The sequence below is a fragment of the Podarcis gaigeae genome (genome assembly GCF_964106915.1).
Source record: "Podarcis gaigeae genome assembly, chromosome: 13".
In the NCBI taxonomy this organism is placed as follows: Eukaryota; Metazoa; Chordata; class Lepidosauria; order Squamata; family Lacertidae; genus Podarcis; species Podarcis gaigeae.
Window position 1 is genome coordinate 10,640,925 of NC_139689.1, and position 16,215 is coordinate 10,657,139.

General features: G+C 41.0%; 1 protein-coding gene across 1 annotated transcript; it reads right to left on the reverse strand.

Moving 5' to 3' along the window:
- Positions 1 to 7,806: 7,806 nt before the first annotated feature.
- Positions 7,807 to 12,380, reverse strand: LOC310830748 (vomeronasal type-2 receptor 26-like; the record flags this gene model as incomplete). The annotated part of the gene is made up of 5 exons (XM_083710588.1): positions 7,807 to 8,708; positions 9,664 to 9,790; positions 10,124 to 10,273; positions 11,765 to 12,056; positions 12,328 to 12,380. 5 exons carry the CDS (start codon positions 12,378 to 12,380, stop codon positions 7,807 to 7,809), a joined length of 1,524 nt encoding a protein of 507 aa, XP_083566714.1.
- Between the last annotated feature and the right edge of the window lie 3,835 nt (positions 12,381 to 16,215).

Consider the following 16,215-nt stretch of genomic DNA (forward strand, 5'->3'; position numbering starts at 1 on the left):
AGAAAGCAGACCTGGAGCCTTAGATATTAAAAGCAAGCTGGTTCAGGCTGAATCTCTTTGAAGGAACAAAGGGGCAGGGCTTAGTCCTCCTGGAAGACTAAGAAAGACTGTGTCACTCAAAGCAGCCTGGTGGCACCACCATGTGGTGAAACATGCACACTGCATGCCTCTACTTAAATTGCAGCCGAGAATTGTTTCACAAAACGAATTACAGTGGTGCCTCGCAAGATGAAAAGAATCCGTTCTGCGAGTCTCTTCGTCTTGCGGTTTTTTCTTCTTGCGAAGCAAGCCCATTAGCGGCTTAGCGGATTAGCGCTAATAGCGGCTTAGCGGATCAGCTGATAAGCGGCTTAGCAGCTTAGCGGATCAGCTGATAAGCGGCTTAGCGGCTTAGAAAAAGGGGGGAAGGGGGAAAAAACCCACAGGAACTCACAAGACATTTTCGTCTTGCGAAGCAAGCCCATAGGAAATTTGTTTTGCGAAGCACCTCCAAAACGGAAAACCCTTTCGTCTAGCGGGTTTTCCATCTTGTGAGGCATTCATCTTGCGGGGCACCACTGTACCCCTATATGGTTGCTCAGCTGATTTGTGTACGTTTGTGTATCAGCACAGTGCAGAACTCCGAGAATGACAGACCAATAGTCTGTGATTTTATCTGTAATGACAGACTACTAATTTTGCACGGGCTCGGTGCAGCTCTCCAGGGTTTCAGATGGAGAATTTCCAGGTCATAAAGGTAAAGGGACCCCTGACTATTAGGTCCAGTCACGGATGACTCTGGGGTTGCGACGCTCATCTCGCTTTACTGGACAAGGGAGCCGGCGTACAGCTTCCGGGTCATGTGGCCAGCATGACTAAGCCACTTCTGGCAAACCAGAGCAGCACACGGAAATGCCGTTTACCTTCCCGCCAGAGCGGTACCTATTTATCTACTTGCACTTTGATGTGCTTTCGAACTGCTAGGTTGGCTAGGGACCAAGCAATGGGAGCTCACCCCGTTGTGGGGATTCAAACTGCTGACCTTCTGATTGGCAAGCCCTAAGCTCTGATTGGCAAGCCCTAAACCCACAGCACCACCCACGTCTTTTTCCAGGTCATAGAAACATGGAATTGTAGAGCTGGAAGCAGGGGCAACATCTAAGGCCCCCCCTTAAATTTTCAAGGAGGGGGCTGGGCCACCTCAATATTCCATGAGAATGTGTGCCTGCCGTGCATGCATGCAACAGAACATGCTCATGTCACTCACATATGCCACACGATGTGCTTGCTTCATGAGCAGAAGCCAGGTCAGCATGTTGAGGGGTGTGTGCAAGTGATGTGATCAGTTCACACGGTGCCGGCTCCCTCAATCGCCGGGGCAAGCCAGCACGCCTGGTGGACATGCTATGATGGTGGACATGCTTTTATAAAGTGAGGCCATGAACTGATCTGTCCACTCTGATGCTGTGAGCAGCACTGCAGGGTACTCAGAGATCCTGTATAGGAGGAAATTCAGCTGGATGTGTTCTCCCGCATGACAGAAACAAATGTGTCCTTCTGGATTGTAGCTTCTCCTTGGCCTGAAACACCTAAAGGAATATCAGTAAGAGGCCAGGTCATTTTTCTTATCCCTTGGAAGGAGAGTGGAGGGAAAGAAGGGATGAGGCAGAGAGAAAGATGTAAAGGAGAGAAAGATTTTATTTTATTTTTTGCAATGGACCCGATCTAATGAGCAGTTTGTACATCCCTGTGGCTGTTGACATCCAAAGAATCATAGATATTGTGCTGCCCATCCCATTCAATCCAGTTGTTCCTAACTGAGCCCTGGACTTTAAGCCATGCTGAGCTCCAAAGGCATTCACACTTTGCAGGAGAGAAAATACATGTGGAGAGGAACAGGACCAAAACAGCCTGTCATTCCTTTCCCTTGCCTATGAGCCTAGGAGACTTAATATGAATTCTGCTAATCTGGAAGTTGTGGGTTTTTGTTGTTGCTGTTTTGGGTGCAAAACATTGTTTTTCCCTGTGACTCCCTTGACAACAGATTTTGTGACTGGCAGGATGTGTCTTTGCAGCACTGCGACTCTCAGTGCAGAAGTAGACGAGAGAATCTTCAACTTGAATGTGGTGCAGAGTTAAAGACGTGAACTTCTCCTTTGTTTTCAGGCTCATACTAAAATAGCCATGAGGCTCAGTGGTGGACTCGGTATACAGTGAAGCCAACATGAGGACATGAACTTGGTGGATGAAAAACGGGACATTATGGCTGCTGTAGCTAGAAAGTATGAGCTGACAGGAGAAGAAGAGAGAGAAACTTTACAACAACCAATTCAGGAAACTGACTTAAGGCAAATCCAAGGGCAATGGAAGATGGAGGAGATTGTTATTATATCTCAAAAGTTACAAAATGAGAGATCCAACATCAGTGAGCTTAAAGGGTGTCTGCAAACTTTTGGAGTTAAGGAAATCCTTAGCTCTAGCGGGACTGTGAAAAAAGAGGACAAGTACTTTTGGAGCAACTATTGTTTGGATTACAAAATCAGCAATGGGGAGTGGAGCTGGGGGGAATCGAGCAACCTGTCAAATGAAAATGGAGATTATGACTGTATGGAACTCCCCAGAGATCCACTCCTCAAGGAGAAAGGGAAGAAACCACGAAAGACTTCAACAAGGGACAAGGAAGTGTCGTATTATAATCAGGATCAAGAAAGCCAGCAGAGGGGACATGGAAGTGACTTGAGAGCCTCAGACATCAGAACACCGGACTGAAGGTTAAGATTTAAAGGGAAGAAAGGACGGACACAACCCAAAACCAGGAAGAAAGGGACGATGGACAAAACTAGAAGAGAATTTTCTTTTATATATCTTGTTATTTCTGAGTAATATTAACGAAATAATTGATTGCGCCGGAAAGGAAATAATTGGCTTAAGTAGAAAGACTTGATTAAGTATAAATATAAATTTGAATTCTAAATTTTAAAGTTTATGGTTTGGAAGGTAAAGACTAAGTTAAAGATAATATTCTTAAATTCTTAAATTGAGATAGATTGTTAAGATAAATTATCATTGACAAATATGGGAAGAATTTGCTGAAATAATGATTAAACTGGAATACAAAAAGGGAGGTACGAGGAGGTCTAAGACACAAGATAACGAAATGAAGTAATTTTGAATTTATATACTTTTTTCTCTTTCTTCTTTTTTCTGCCTTTTTTCTTTTTCTATTTTGTTGATGTTTTTAAATGCTTTTGTATTTTTGAAAATTTGAATAAATATCATTTAAAAAATAAATAAATACAGTGAAGCCAACCACTGGATCTGTCCACTCAGGTGCTGTTTATACCAATGCAAGGTACTCGGAGTTCCTGTATAGCAGCAATTCAGCTGGATTGCTATATATCGGGGGGGCGGGTTGTGTGGAGAGGGTCTCTTCCTTTAAATTCCTGGAAGTTTACCTTAGTGAAGACCTCACTTTGAAAAACAATATAACTCAGGTGGTTAGGAAGGCCCATTTCCTCAGGGTCTTGCAAAAGAACAATGTTAAACAACTGGTCCACAATAGAAAGTGTCCTCTCATATTGTATCACAGTGTGGTACGTTGGCTTGACAGCCATGGACAGAAAGTCTTTTCAGAGGGTGGTGAACACAGTACATGATATCATGGGCTGTCCCCTGAGCCTGCTAGATGACATCACAAGGGATCGTTGCCTTAGGAGAGCGAGAAAAATTCTCAGGGACACTTCACACCCCAGCCAGCACCTCTTTAATCTTCTACCCTCAGGCAGGAGATATAGAAGTACTGTATAATCAGTTGTACCTACAGGCTTAAAAACAGTTTCTATCCTGGGCTGCTAGGCTGCTGAATAGAAAATAAAATAGTGCAACTGACTTTTGGGGTTGGTGTGTTGTGCGACAAGCACACAGAGTGCAATGAGATTGAGTGTTTGAGGGGGGAGGGAGGCTCGGTTAATTTCATTGTATACAGGTTGTACATTGACAATAGAGGTATTATTATTAAGTCATGTCCATGACATGCAGCATAATTTAAGTATTCTTTTGAATGGGGTTGCCATATTTCAAAAAGTAAAAACCAAGGACACCCCGGAAGTTGTTCAGCTTTTATTTAGGAAGACCACAAAATAGTTGAGGGTTGTTTTTTTTTTAGCAAACCACCAAAATTGTTTTACAAAAATGACAAAAAGGGCAAAAAATAATAATAAATAACCCCACCCAAGAGTATACACATTGGATCTGGCACATCAGTTCTTAAGAGAACTGCCTGAAAATCTATCAGTTTGACGTGGTGTGTAAAATTTCAGGAGACTGAATATAAATTCTACTAATCCAGAAGGCTTTTGATTCAGGGCAAAGCTTTGTTTCTCCCTGTGACTCCCTTGACAGCAGGTTTTGTGATTGGCAGGATGTGCCTTTACAGCACTGTGACTCTCTGCGCAGAAGTAGACAAGAGAATCTTCAACTTGAGTGCGGTGCAGAGTTAAAAATGTGACCGGCTCCTTTGTATTCAGGCTCATACTGAAATAGCCATGAGGCTCAGTGGTGGACTTGGTGTTATAGAGCAAGGCCATGAACTGGATCTGTCCACTCGGGTGCTGTTTGTACCATTGCAAGGTATTGGGAGATCCCGAATAGGAGCAATTCAGCTGGGTGGGCTCTCCTGCCTCAGCAGACACAAAGGAGTCCTGGGTTACAGCTTGACCTTGGCCTGAAACACAGGGAGGAGACAGAATAACTGGGAGAGGCCAGGTCATTTCTCTTATCCTTTAGAAATAGAATTGAACAAAAGGAGAGAGAACTTCATGAAGGGGGAAAATGGAATGAGGCAGAGGAGAGAGGGGGGAAGGAAGGAAGGAAGGAAGGAAGGAAGGAAGGAAGGAAGGAAGGAAGGAAGGAAGGAAGGAAGGAAGGAAGGAAATGGACATAATCTGATGAACCATTAGTGTAAGCTGGATGGCTGCTTACATCTGGGGAACCAAAGGGAAGATCCTTATGCCCATCTCGTGTAAGCAAAGTGTCCCTAACTGAGCCCTGGACTTTAAGTCATGTCAAGATCCAGAGGTATAAACAATTCACAAGAAGGAGTACCTGCGGAGAGGACAAGGAACAAAACAGCCATCCCTTCTCCAAGAGTCAGCATTGTCTTTTCATTTGTGTGCGAGAATGGATGAGTGTGCATCAAGTCAGTCACACACGGAGCAGAGCTGCTATGACACAGACCACAAGCTTGTGGCTTGGTTTTATGCACCTATTTTCAGAGGATCAAAGGGATGTCAGATTTTGCTCCTTTCAAGCAGCCTGAAAGGAAATCTGCATAAGGGAGGAATTTTCTAATTTGGCCCAAAGAATGTACCTCCACTTTCAGAATGTGAGCAGGAGTAGTGGGGAGGAGGCTTCATTTTCAATATTTCATTAAATTTATGAATTGCTGTATTGAATAATAAAAACATCATAAACTATCAATTTAAAGTCCGCATCTGCACTAGATTGGGGGAGGGGGGATGTGTGTGCGCGCCCTGCCCTGTTGCATCCTGGAGAGCGAGTGGGACGGACACAACAGCTCATGACACCCTCCAAACCCCAGAAGCTGGCAGGGCGTTGTGAGAAATGTTCCCCCTCAAATAAACAAACAAAAAAACTGTGCCCCGGGTTACAGCCCCACCCAGCACCAACTCTGACTATGCATAAAGGGCTGAATCTGCAATTCTCTTTGGAGTTCATGCAGCAGGATTTGTTGCCTTCCCTGACTCCTAATGTCTCTAAATGTTTCCTTATCAGTAACATAGCTTTCTCACTCTCTTTAAATCATGCCAAGTATGCTGTTGTCTCCTTTCTGCATAGCAATTTCTCTTCAAGACCACTTAACGGAAAAATATAACTATTTTAGTCTCTACACACTTGGAAGGATTTTTATTCCCAGGGGGATGAAAAAACAGGCAAAATGTGGAGAACAGAAGATTGGCAAAATAATGGGAAACAAGGGAAACCAAACTGAAAGATTCATATTTCCCTAACACAATTTTTTCTATCTCTCTCTCTCTCCCCATGTCTGTGTGTACGTGTGTGCATGTGCATGTGTAATAGATAGAGAGACTTGGTAAGTTCCTTAATATTGGGCTTTATGAACATTTGTAGGGGAACATTTTCAGCAGCAGAGTATCACAGACTAAAGCTGAACATCAGAGCTGAAGAAGAGCTGAAGTTATAGTCATGAGTCTCTCCCTTCCAGCGCCACTGCGGTCTATGCCACAAAAGTAAGTGCCTGAGTCTTGAATCTGAGCACCAGAGAGATGCAGGTGACTTTTCTTTCCCTTCTCCAAGTACTCTGCTGTGAAGCGTCCTTTGGTTTCATTCTTTACTTGGGATGCTATATACAAGAGGAGGGTCGGTGCTCTTCCAGGCTGCTGACGGTACCAAAAATGGGTGCGATATTCATTGGGGTTGCTGCAGGTGATGGCAAACAGTCCCCCTTCCTGGATGTTCTGTGATACGGGACTCTGGGTCACTTGGGAATCAGAGCCGCAGACTGAAGGATATTGAAGAAGGTATTAAAAAGCATGCTAAAGGTTTGCCTTAATGTACACAGCAATTGGTAGAAGGAAGTCAAGAAATACTGTCAAAACTGCAGTACATGAATTAAAGCACTATCTGCACAGGGTATAAAGGTAGGGAATGGAAGGATAAAGTGAAACACAATTTCCCTCCCTCTACCCATTCTTCGCTTTTTTAAAACTGTGTTTTTAAATCTGAAATGTTCACATAAACACCCAGCCACCCTCCCAGATCCATGTTCTTAAAATATGAGCAGTGCACAAGGAGTTCTGTTCTCTCTCAGGAAGGAAGGGGAGAGAATGAGCGTAAGAAAGGACAACAGCAACGGTCACGAGAAGCTGGTTGAAACCCTGAACTAAAGCCCCCTACACTGCAGGCTTTATATTTAATTATTTCCCACTTTGCTTATTTATGTATCTGTTTCCTAAGCTAAGATTTCCTTTCCAATAGTCCACAGATATAGGACGAGTAGTCCAAAGAGATGCCTCCACTGAGTTAGCCAAGTTATTGAGGCCATCCTGGAGCCCATGGGCATCTCTCTCCAATTCAATAATGCAGACAAGCACCCAAGTTTGCTCCTTCCTGAGCTCAGTGACTTCTGCAGCCCTTAGTGGTTATCATACCAGAGTCAGAGAAACCTCAGGCAATAAACGACTGCTTTCTTCTAAGAATGGAAGTACTTTTACTGCCATCTAGTGGTGGGAGGCTGCATAACTTATTTTGGAAGGTTCTCCAAATAGCCCAAACCCAATAGGAATGCCTTATACATTGCCAAACACTTGGTCCAACTGTCTTGGAGTTCTCTACACTCCCTGACACCAGCCTCTCCTGGGATTTATATAGGAGTCTTTTCCTAGCCCTACCTGGAGCTGCAACGTTCTGCATGCAAGGCAGATGCTTTAGCTCTGAGCTACTGATCTTCCCCTGGAGGTCTCACGTTGTTGATTAAACAGTTATTCTTTTTACCCAGAAAACCAAAGAAACTTTCTGTGTGTAAAGTTGTTTGTGGGAGAAACTCCCCTTCACAGGTTGTACCTACTAAAATCTTAATCATTAAACAGCTTTCAAGGTGATTTGTGTCTGTAGTGTATAAGTATAACTAATTTTATAGGATTTTTTCCTGCTAATTTCCCAACAGGCACTAGGGTCTGTATTGATTGATTTCATAAAAATTATACACTTTTGTTGATTGTCAAAAAATCTCAAAGCGGTTTAAGAAGAAAAGCTATTGTGAGTGAAAAGACATTTCTAATTCCTTTCTTAAATCTTTCTTCGTATTAATTGATCCCTGCTGTTCAGATCAGGCCTTAGCACAATGATGTAACATTTCGGGGAAAAGATACAACCCAGTAACCCAACACTGGAGGCCAAGATGGAGAAGATCTCCACAGCCACCATGTATTTCCCTCTTGTGCTCAGGTAGGTTGGAACAAAAGAGATCCAAACACTGCAAAATGCTAACATACTGAAGGTGATAAACTGGGCTTCATTAAAACTGTCAGGTAACTTGCGGGCCAGGAAGGCCACAATGAAGCTGGTGAGGGCCAAGAGGCCCATGTAGCCCAAGACACCGTAGAACATGGTGACAGACCCAATGTTACATTGCACAATGGTTTCTTCAGCTACTGAATTCCTGTCTAGATCAGGGAAGGGGGGAGACGTTGTCAGCCACAGAGTACAGATACCCACTTGAATGAGGGAACCTGAAAGGACAATGGAATGGGCCAGTCTCTTTCCCACCCATTTCTTCATCTTAGATCCTGGCTTTGTGGCTATGAATGCTAAAGAAACAATGATGGTCTTGGCCAACACACAAGAAACAGCAACAGAGAAGATGATGCCAAAAGCAGGTTGTTGGAGAAGGCAGGTCACTTTCCCAGGTTGGCTGAGGAAAAGCAAAGAGGAGAGGAAGCAGAGCAGGAGGGAGACCAGGAGAGTGTAGGTGAGTTCTCGGTTGTTGGCGATGACTATGGGGGTATCTTTGTGCTGGATAAAAATAGCCAACACCAAAACAGTAATCAGGGAACATAAGACACTAAGAGAGGCTAAAGTGATCCCTAAAGGTTCTTCATAGGACAAAAAATGCATAACTTTGGGGATGCATCCATTTCTCTTCTTGTCTGGATATTGACCTTCTGGGCAATTGAAACATACGTCCATATCTGAGAAAAATAAAGAAAAGCTTAAATAGAAATTCAGTTTTGATTCATCTGACCTAGCCCATTGAATGAACTATGTATTGTGACAAATTATACATTATGGCTGTTCCACCACAGCAGTACTGGCTGCCGAGGCACATTTATGGCACATTGGCCATGAGAGACAGCACACCAACCAGCAGTGAACATACTGTAGCATTGAAAAGTGGCATGAGATGTGGAGGTCTGCTTTGGGGCTCTACATAAGGAGGAAACCTTTTGGTTTGGTGCAGAGCCCCTTTAAGGCTTGTTCATTTGTGCAGGGGTCTCTCTCTGCTCACTTTCGCTTGCAGCCTGCCAGTTGCTATCTTTTGAAGAGGCACATTCTAGCCTACCAGGGCTTCCCCTCCTTTGCTTGGGCTTTTAGTTTTTCTCCCTCCCACAATCATAGTTGGATTTATACCTGAGGACCCTTGTTTCCTCTGGTGAAGCAGCAATTAAACTTCTAACACAATTGCAAAGCAATGCCGGGTCAGCCAGGGGTTCAAATTCAAAAGAAGACCAGAGATTGTAGGAGAGCAAATGCTTCCTTTTGCTGGCATGAAACTTTTCCTTTCATAGCTTCTATTAATTTCAGGCTGTCACTGGGTTGCTACGCCCCTAATTCCCCTATTCCTTAGTTTGCTTAGGGAAGTGGGCTTTGCTCCATAACTGACCATTAGTTTCAATTCACCGTGAACACCTTCCTCATTCCCTTAGAATGGCAATGGTGCCCACCTGAGAGGTACCAGAACTGAGTTCTGGTGAGTTCTGGCTTTAAAAAAGCCCTGTGTTTCACCCAATGGCTACAGTTCTGCCATTTGAATTTATCCTCCTCTCCTGATCTTGATATGTTCACTAAATAAAAGTGGCCCAGCTGAAGACCAGCATGTATGTCAGTCTCTTTGTTTGGTCATCAGAATGCAAGAGCTTTACCTACCCGTCTGGTTTGAAATCTTCCCCTCTGGGCATGGAGCACAATCATAGCAACAAAACTTTTCCCCTTCCTTCCTTTTCTTTTGATGACCAGAGTGGCAGGGTTCATTGCACAAAGAAGAGGGAAGCACCTGTACAAAAATATGAGAGGAGTTGAAGGTGGAAGTGCTTTCTGATATGCCACCCACAGGAAAAACCTATGCTTCATTTTGCACTTTCAAGGTAAAGCTGATTTCAAAGTAGGTAAAGGGAGATTTGGCATATCATTTTCGCATCATATGTCTGAATTCACTAGACATCATTGTTGTTCTTGCTATGCTTGTTGTTATTTAGTAACTTTAGTCATACCTGCCAGCTCTGTGCAGTTTGGTAACTCCAAGCCATACCTGGTTAAAACTTTGGTGCCATAGAATTTTGTCCATATGGAGGATTAACTTCTTATCTCTTCTATCACTGAAACCCACCGATCCAACTTTTACTCTCTGGAAAGATGTGTTTGGGAATGTGACCAGATTCATGATATCAAATCCTCCTCTCATTTCCCTGTTATCATTAAATGACACTGTTTCTCCAGCTGAGTTGTTAAATGAAACACCTTGAAGAAATGAGTTGATCTATTTAAAAAGAAGAAGAAGAATCAAACTAATTGAGGTTCCCAAGTGAAAGAGACTCCAAGGTCAAGTTATAAGATGAAATGTAAACCAGCAAGAGAGTAACCATGACTCAGATGCAGAATCTTTTTGCGTTTGGTTGGTTAGTTTTTTACGTATAAGAAGAGGGACAGTAAAGGGTAGCACCTCCCGGGTGGAGCAGCTCCTTGCATGGAAAGGGCCCAGATTCAATCCCCAGAATCTTCTGGTAACACTCGGAATTTTCATCTTGTCTCAAACCCTGCAATGCCCATGCCTGTCAGTGTACACAATGCTGAAACAGATAGATGACAGGCCTAATTTTGTATAAAGCTATTTCCTGTTCTGTTAATCAGTTCATAGACATGAGAAAATTTGGCTCTACAACATTACCTGCCAAGGCTGCAGAGATGTTATTCCAACACTGTGACCAGCGGTCACTGTTCTGTGCAGGGATCTGGATGAGGAAATGGCATGCAATGCATGAGCTACAGCACAGGCAGCATTATAGATACTGTAGCTCTGCCCAGTCATGTGCATTTCAAAAAGACCTGCCGGGAGACTTTCCAGCCTCTCCTCTCCAGTACACGTTCCATCATCCATGGCTGGCATACCAGGATCTGGAAAGAAACAGTCAAATGCCTGCTCCCAGAAGTCCTTCCAAAAGCCATCTGCTTTGGTCCAGTGTGTTTGGATGTTCTGAAGGAAATGCTTGAACTGTAGAAGCTCTTTTGAGTGAATTGTAAAGGAAAGGGCACCTTGCAACCCTTGAAAATCCCAGTTTCTCTGAAGTCCGGTTGAGAGGAAATCTATCTGGGCGGTCATGATCCAGACCTTCCCAAATGATGTAGTTTGATTACCTCCATTTTCTTGGAAAAGTAAAACAGTTCTCACCCATGAAATTGTCCCATAGTCTCCATAGAATATAACTGCCGTGGTCTTTTCATCTGTGAGACCTTGATAAATACTTCCCATTATATCATACATTCCTACCATATTATCCATATGAACTTGATGTGAGATTCTTTTTGTGAAGGCTGAACATATCCCATTGTCGGAAAACAATACCTCCAAGTTCCTCAAAAAATGTTCTCCACTATTATTATTCGAAACAAAGAGCCCAACCCATATCCATCTGAAGTACTGAAGTAAGTGGATAATCCCTACATATTGGTGGATTTCCTTTGGGACCATGCTATAAAAAGAAGTTGTCTGCCTTGATTGAATCTCCTCTGAAGCAAATGAGCCATAGGTGAGCTAAAAGAAAATGATAATTTAGCAGAACATTTCCTAAAGATACTTGCAGGTGGAACTTGAAATAGTCACGGAAGAAAAATCCTGGCTCAATATTTTTTAGTTATCTGAAAATAATTGAATTTCTGGCTATTTCCTTCACACACTAATATTTCTCTTCTCCTTCTGAATCAAAGAATGTCAGATTCAACTTCCCCACATTCCCCTATGCACTGATTCTACCTGTGGAATCCTGTAGAGACTTAAGATATCTGCCATTTGGATAGAAGTGTCAGACGTAAGTCCTCCAATCACAGCCATGAGGTTTTTCTGAGTGTCACATTTGTAGTTGGGGACAAATCTTTGCCATTTGAAGAGAAGGTCCAAAATGGTTCGATAGGTCATTCTCGCTTCAGAATAGCTGTCATAGATGTGGAAACCAAGGGTGACATTGGGCAAGATCTTTGGATTGTCATTGATGTCTTTTATGGCAAACACCAAGGCCAGGATATTCTGATAGAACTTTGGGGTTATACTGTAAATAGGGAAGATATAAAAAGGGAGGGGGAAATACTTTAATGCATGAGACTGTTATGTCATCTTCCTATTCAAAAAAACACATTCAGCCAAAATCTGAGTTATGAAAGAGAAGAGCAATTGTATTTGTGATCTGCAGTGTATCTTTGACACACCTGCCCTTCTCTTGGTTTTCCTCTGCACTTTCAGTACAAAGCACCCTAGCAGAATGAACTTATTTCACAGTCTAATGAGTGATTTGGTATCTTTACATTAATTATGTGATTTACATTGCCTGCAGATTCTGGCATTTCATTTCCCTTTGATGGCACTTCCGCACCATGCCTCTCTGCATTTATATATCCGTATTTATTTCTTTATACCTGAAACTATATCACTGAATAAAACTTTGCCTATTGATGGTAACAGAAGTTCACAGTTATGTATAATAATAATAATAATAATAATAATAATAATAATAATAATAATTCATTTTTATTTATTAAATTATTATATCACCTTTCTCTGGTAGATCTAATGGCAGTTCATAACAAAAATAGAACATCACATCACATAATACATTAAAAAAATAAGATGCAAAAAAAGAAAACACGCTAACCAATACAACCCTTCATTAACTGTTTTTTATAATTACTTTGTTTTTAATTAGCTCTCTTCTCAAATGTATATATCACACACACTTGCTCAGATTAACAAAGCTGAAGTGTAATGTTTATGACTTCCTTGGCGGCTTTGGTAAGAATTAAAGTTTGCAGTTACAGAGATTGGAGGAATGAATGTTCAGAAGAACTTCATTTGCTTAAACTCACTGACTTTGGTACCATCCTGAAGGCTGATGCTATGTACTGTTAATGTGCCCATTGTTCATATCAACACATTTTCTCTTTTCTGATAATATAGGATTGGTTTATATCCATTTGGTTGTGGGGCATATTATTGCTTACTGTGGGGTGTCAAACAGGTCCTGAGAAGGATGTTCCTGAAATAATAATAATTCCTTAAAATAGTAAGTGATGAGAGAAGCAATCCCACCAATGAGGAGGTCACCTGCCTGGTACCATTCATGAGGCACAGGGATTGGATCAACGGCAAGGCACTTCATTCTCCTGCCTTTGCACATTGTGTGAGGCAGCAGCAGCAGCAGCCAGAGCCTCAGCATTCTAGCTTCAAAGCCTCTCTCAGAAGATGCAGGCTCCTCTGGGTCCAAATAACTCCCCCTTCTGACTTTGGCTGTGTTGCTGGTTGCACATTTAGCTTTCTTTATAACATCAGCAGACAGAGAAATACTTTGAATATGAACTTAAATTATTACTGAAACTCAATGAAAATGAAAAAGAAGTGTTGACAGTAACAAAACCAGTAAAACCTCTCTCACACACTATGCAACACTCCTGAATCTCACTGGCGCAGGAGCATATTTAATGCGCTTACTATGCTGGGTTGTTGACTGTTTCCTGGTGTCCTTAGGAAACTCCTGAGAGTTCTGTCTAGCTGAACAAATTATTGTGATCTGGATAATTGCAGAGGGAGAAAATTACTTCATTAGATCTTGGACTTTGAGTGGCACTTTTGATCAGAAACGTATTTTTAACAATTCAGATAGGAAAAGCAGGTTGAATCTGCTCCTTGAAGGTCTGAGACAGGGGAATTTGAGTGCAGAGTTCAATGGGGAGAAATCACCAGACAGAAAGTGGTACCCTAAAGTTCAGCTAGCATCTTGCCTGAGGACTTAAAGAAATGCCATATCCCCAAATGATTCCATAGTCTTAAATGAAGAAAAATGTTCCTATCATCTGTCTATCTGTCTGTCTATATCTATCACCGGTCTATCTATCTATCATCTATCTATCTATATCATCTATCTATCTATCTATCTATCTATCTATCTATCTATCTATCATCTATATCTATCTATCTATCTATCTATCTATCTATCTATCTATCTATCTATATCTATCTATCATCATCTATCTATCATCTATATCTATCTATATCTATCTATCTATCTATCTATCTATCTATCTATCTATCTATCATCTATCTATCTATCTATATCTATCTATATCTATCATCTATCTCTATCATCTATCTATCTATCTATCTATCTATCTATCATCTATCTATCATCTATCTATCTATCTATCTATCTATCTATCTATCTATCATCTATCTATCTATCTATCTATCTATCATCTATCTATCTATCATCTATCTATCTATCTATCTATCATCATCTATCTATCATCTATCTATATCTATCTATCTATCATCTATCAATCATCTATCTATCATCTATTAACATAGAGGTAGAGGTCAAAATTTTAAAGGTTACAAAAAGGTTACATTTATACGAAAAATGTTCCTATCATCTGTCTGTCTGTCTGTCTATATCTATCTATCATCTATCTATCTATCTATCTATCTATCTATCATCTATCTATCTAGTATCTATCTATCTATCATCTATCTATCGTCTATCTATCATCAATCTATCTATCATCTATCTATCTATCTATCTATCTATCTATCTATCTATCTATCTATATCTATCTATCTATATCTATCTATCTATCTATCTATCTATCTATCTATCTATCTATCTATCTATCTATCTATCTATCTATATCTATCTATCATCTATCTATCTATCTATCTATCTATCTATCTATCTAATCTATCTATCATCTATCTATATCTATCTATCTATCATCTATCTACATCTATCTATCTATCTATCTATCTATCTATCTATCTATCTATCTATCTATATCTATCTATCTATCTATCTATATCTATCTATCTATCTATATCTATCTATCTATCTATCTATCTATCTATCTATCTATCTATCTATATCTATCTATCTATCTATCTATCATCTATCTATCTATCTATCATCTATCTATCTATCATCTATCTATCTAATCTATCATCTATTAACATAGAGGTCAAGGTCCCTTCACACACCCCCAATAAAATTTGATTGGACCACCCCTCTCAGTTGATGAGCATGGCCATTCAAATGCTGTGTGTGTGTGCCATGCCATGTGATTGATTATGTAGGGCAGGGCTTACCATCCCACCCCTATATTTTATTCAAGTTGGCACCTCAGTCAGTTAATAATTTTGTACCAATGTTTTGAGAGTTTCTCCACAGTATAATGTGTGGGTGGCTCCCCAGGATACCACAGCTGATGTGGCACCCACAAAAGCCTTCAGTGACATTCTCAAGCAGAACCCCAGACTCTGAACCTTAAAAAAAAATGGAAGTGAAAGTCATCCACCTCCAACTCCTATTTATTGCAGAGGCACTTCCAGGGTGGAGAAACAGAACATTTCAAACCATAGCACATGTAATAAAACACAACCATATTTGTTTTGTTTTTTTAAATCAATTCATAAAACCACATAGGAAACCAGATTAAGTACTACACTCAATGAATACCTGAATGGAAAATGGGCGACGATCATATTGCAATCAACAATATACATGCAATTTAGAGAAATTCAGCCTGATCTGCAGCATTTCAATACCAAGATTCAGTCATGGAGCAAATCCTCTTCGTAGACACCTGAAGCAAGCATGTGGTGATAAGAACTAATAGGGAAATTGAAATGCAAGGCAACATATCTGGACAGGCTTTGTAATAATTTAAAATTGAATAACTATGACTAATATTATATGAATGTATCTCTGCCCAGCTACTTTGTCCAAGAGATGTTAGGGCACTTGTTTATTGATTTCATAAAATTTATACAATTTTATTGATTGTAAAACATCTCAAAAAAGATTTTTTTAAATGAAAAATGCTATGATGGCTTAATACTTTTTTCTTACTATTTGATCCCTGCTGTTCAGTTCAGGCCTCATCACCATGATGTAGCCATAGGGTAAAAGATATAACCCAGTAACCCAGCACTGGAGGCCAAGATGGAGAAGATCTCCACAGCCAACATAATCGGAAACAAGGGAAACCAAACTGAAAGATTCATATTTCGCTAACACAAATCTCTCTCTCTCTCTCTCTCTCTCTCTCTCTCTCTCTCTCTCTCTCCTCCTCCTCCTCCTCCCTCTCTCTCTCTCTCTCTCTCTGTGTGTGTGTGTGTGTGTGTGTGTGTGTGTGTGTGTGTTATAGAGAGAGAGACTTGGTAAGTTC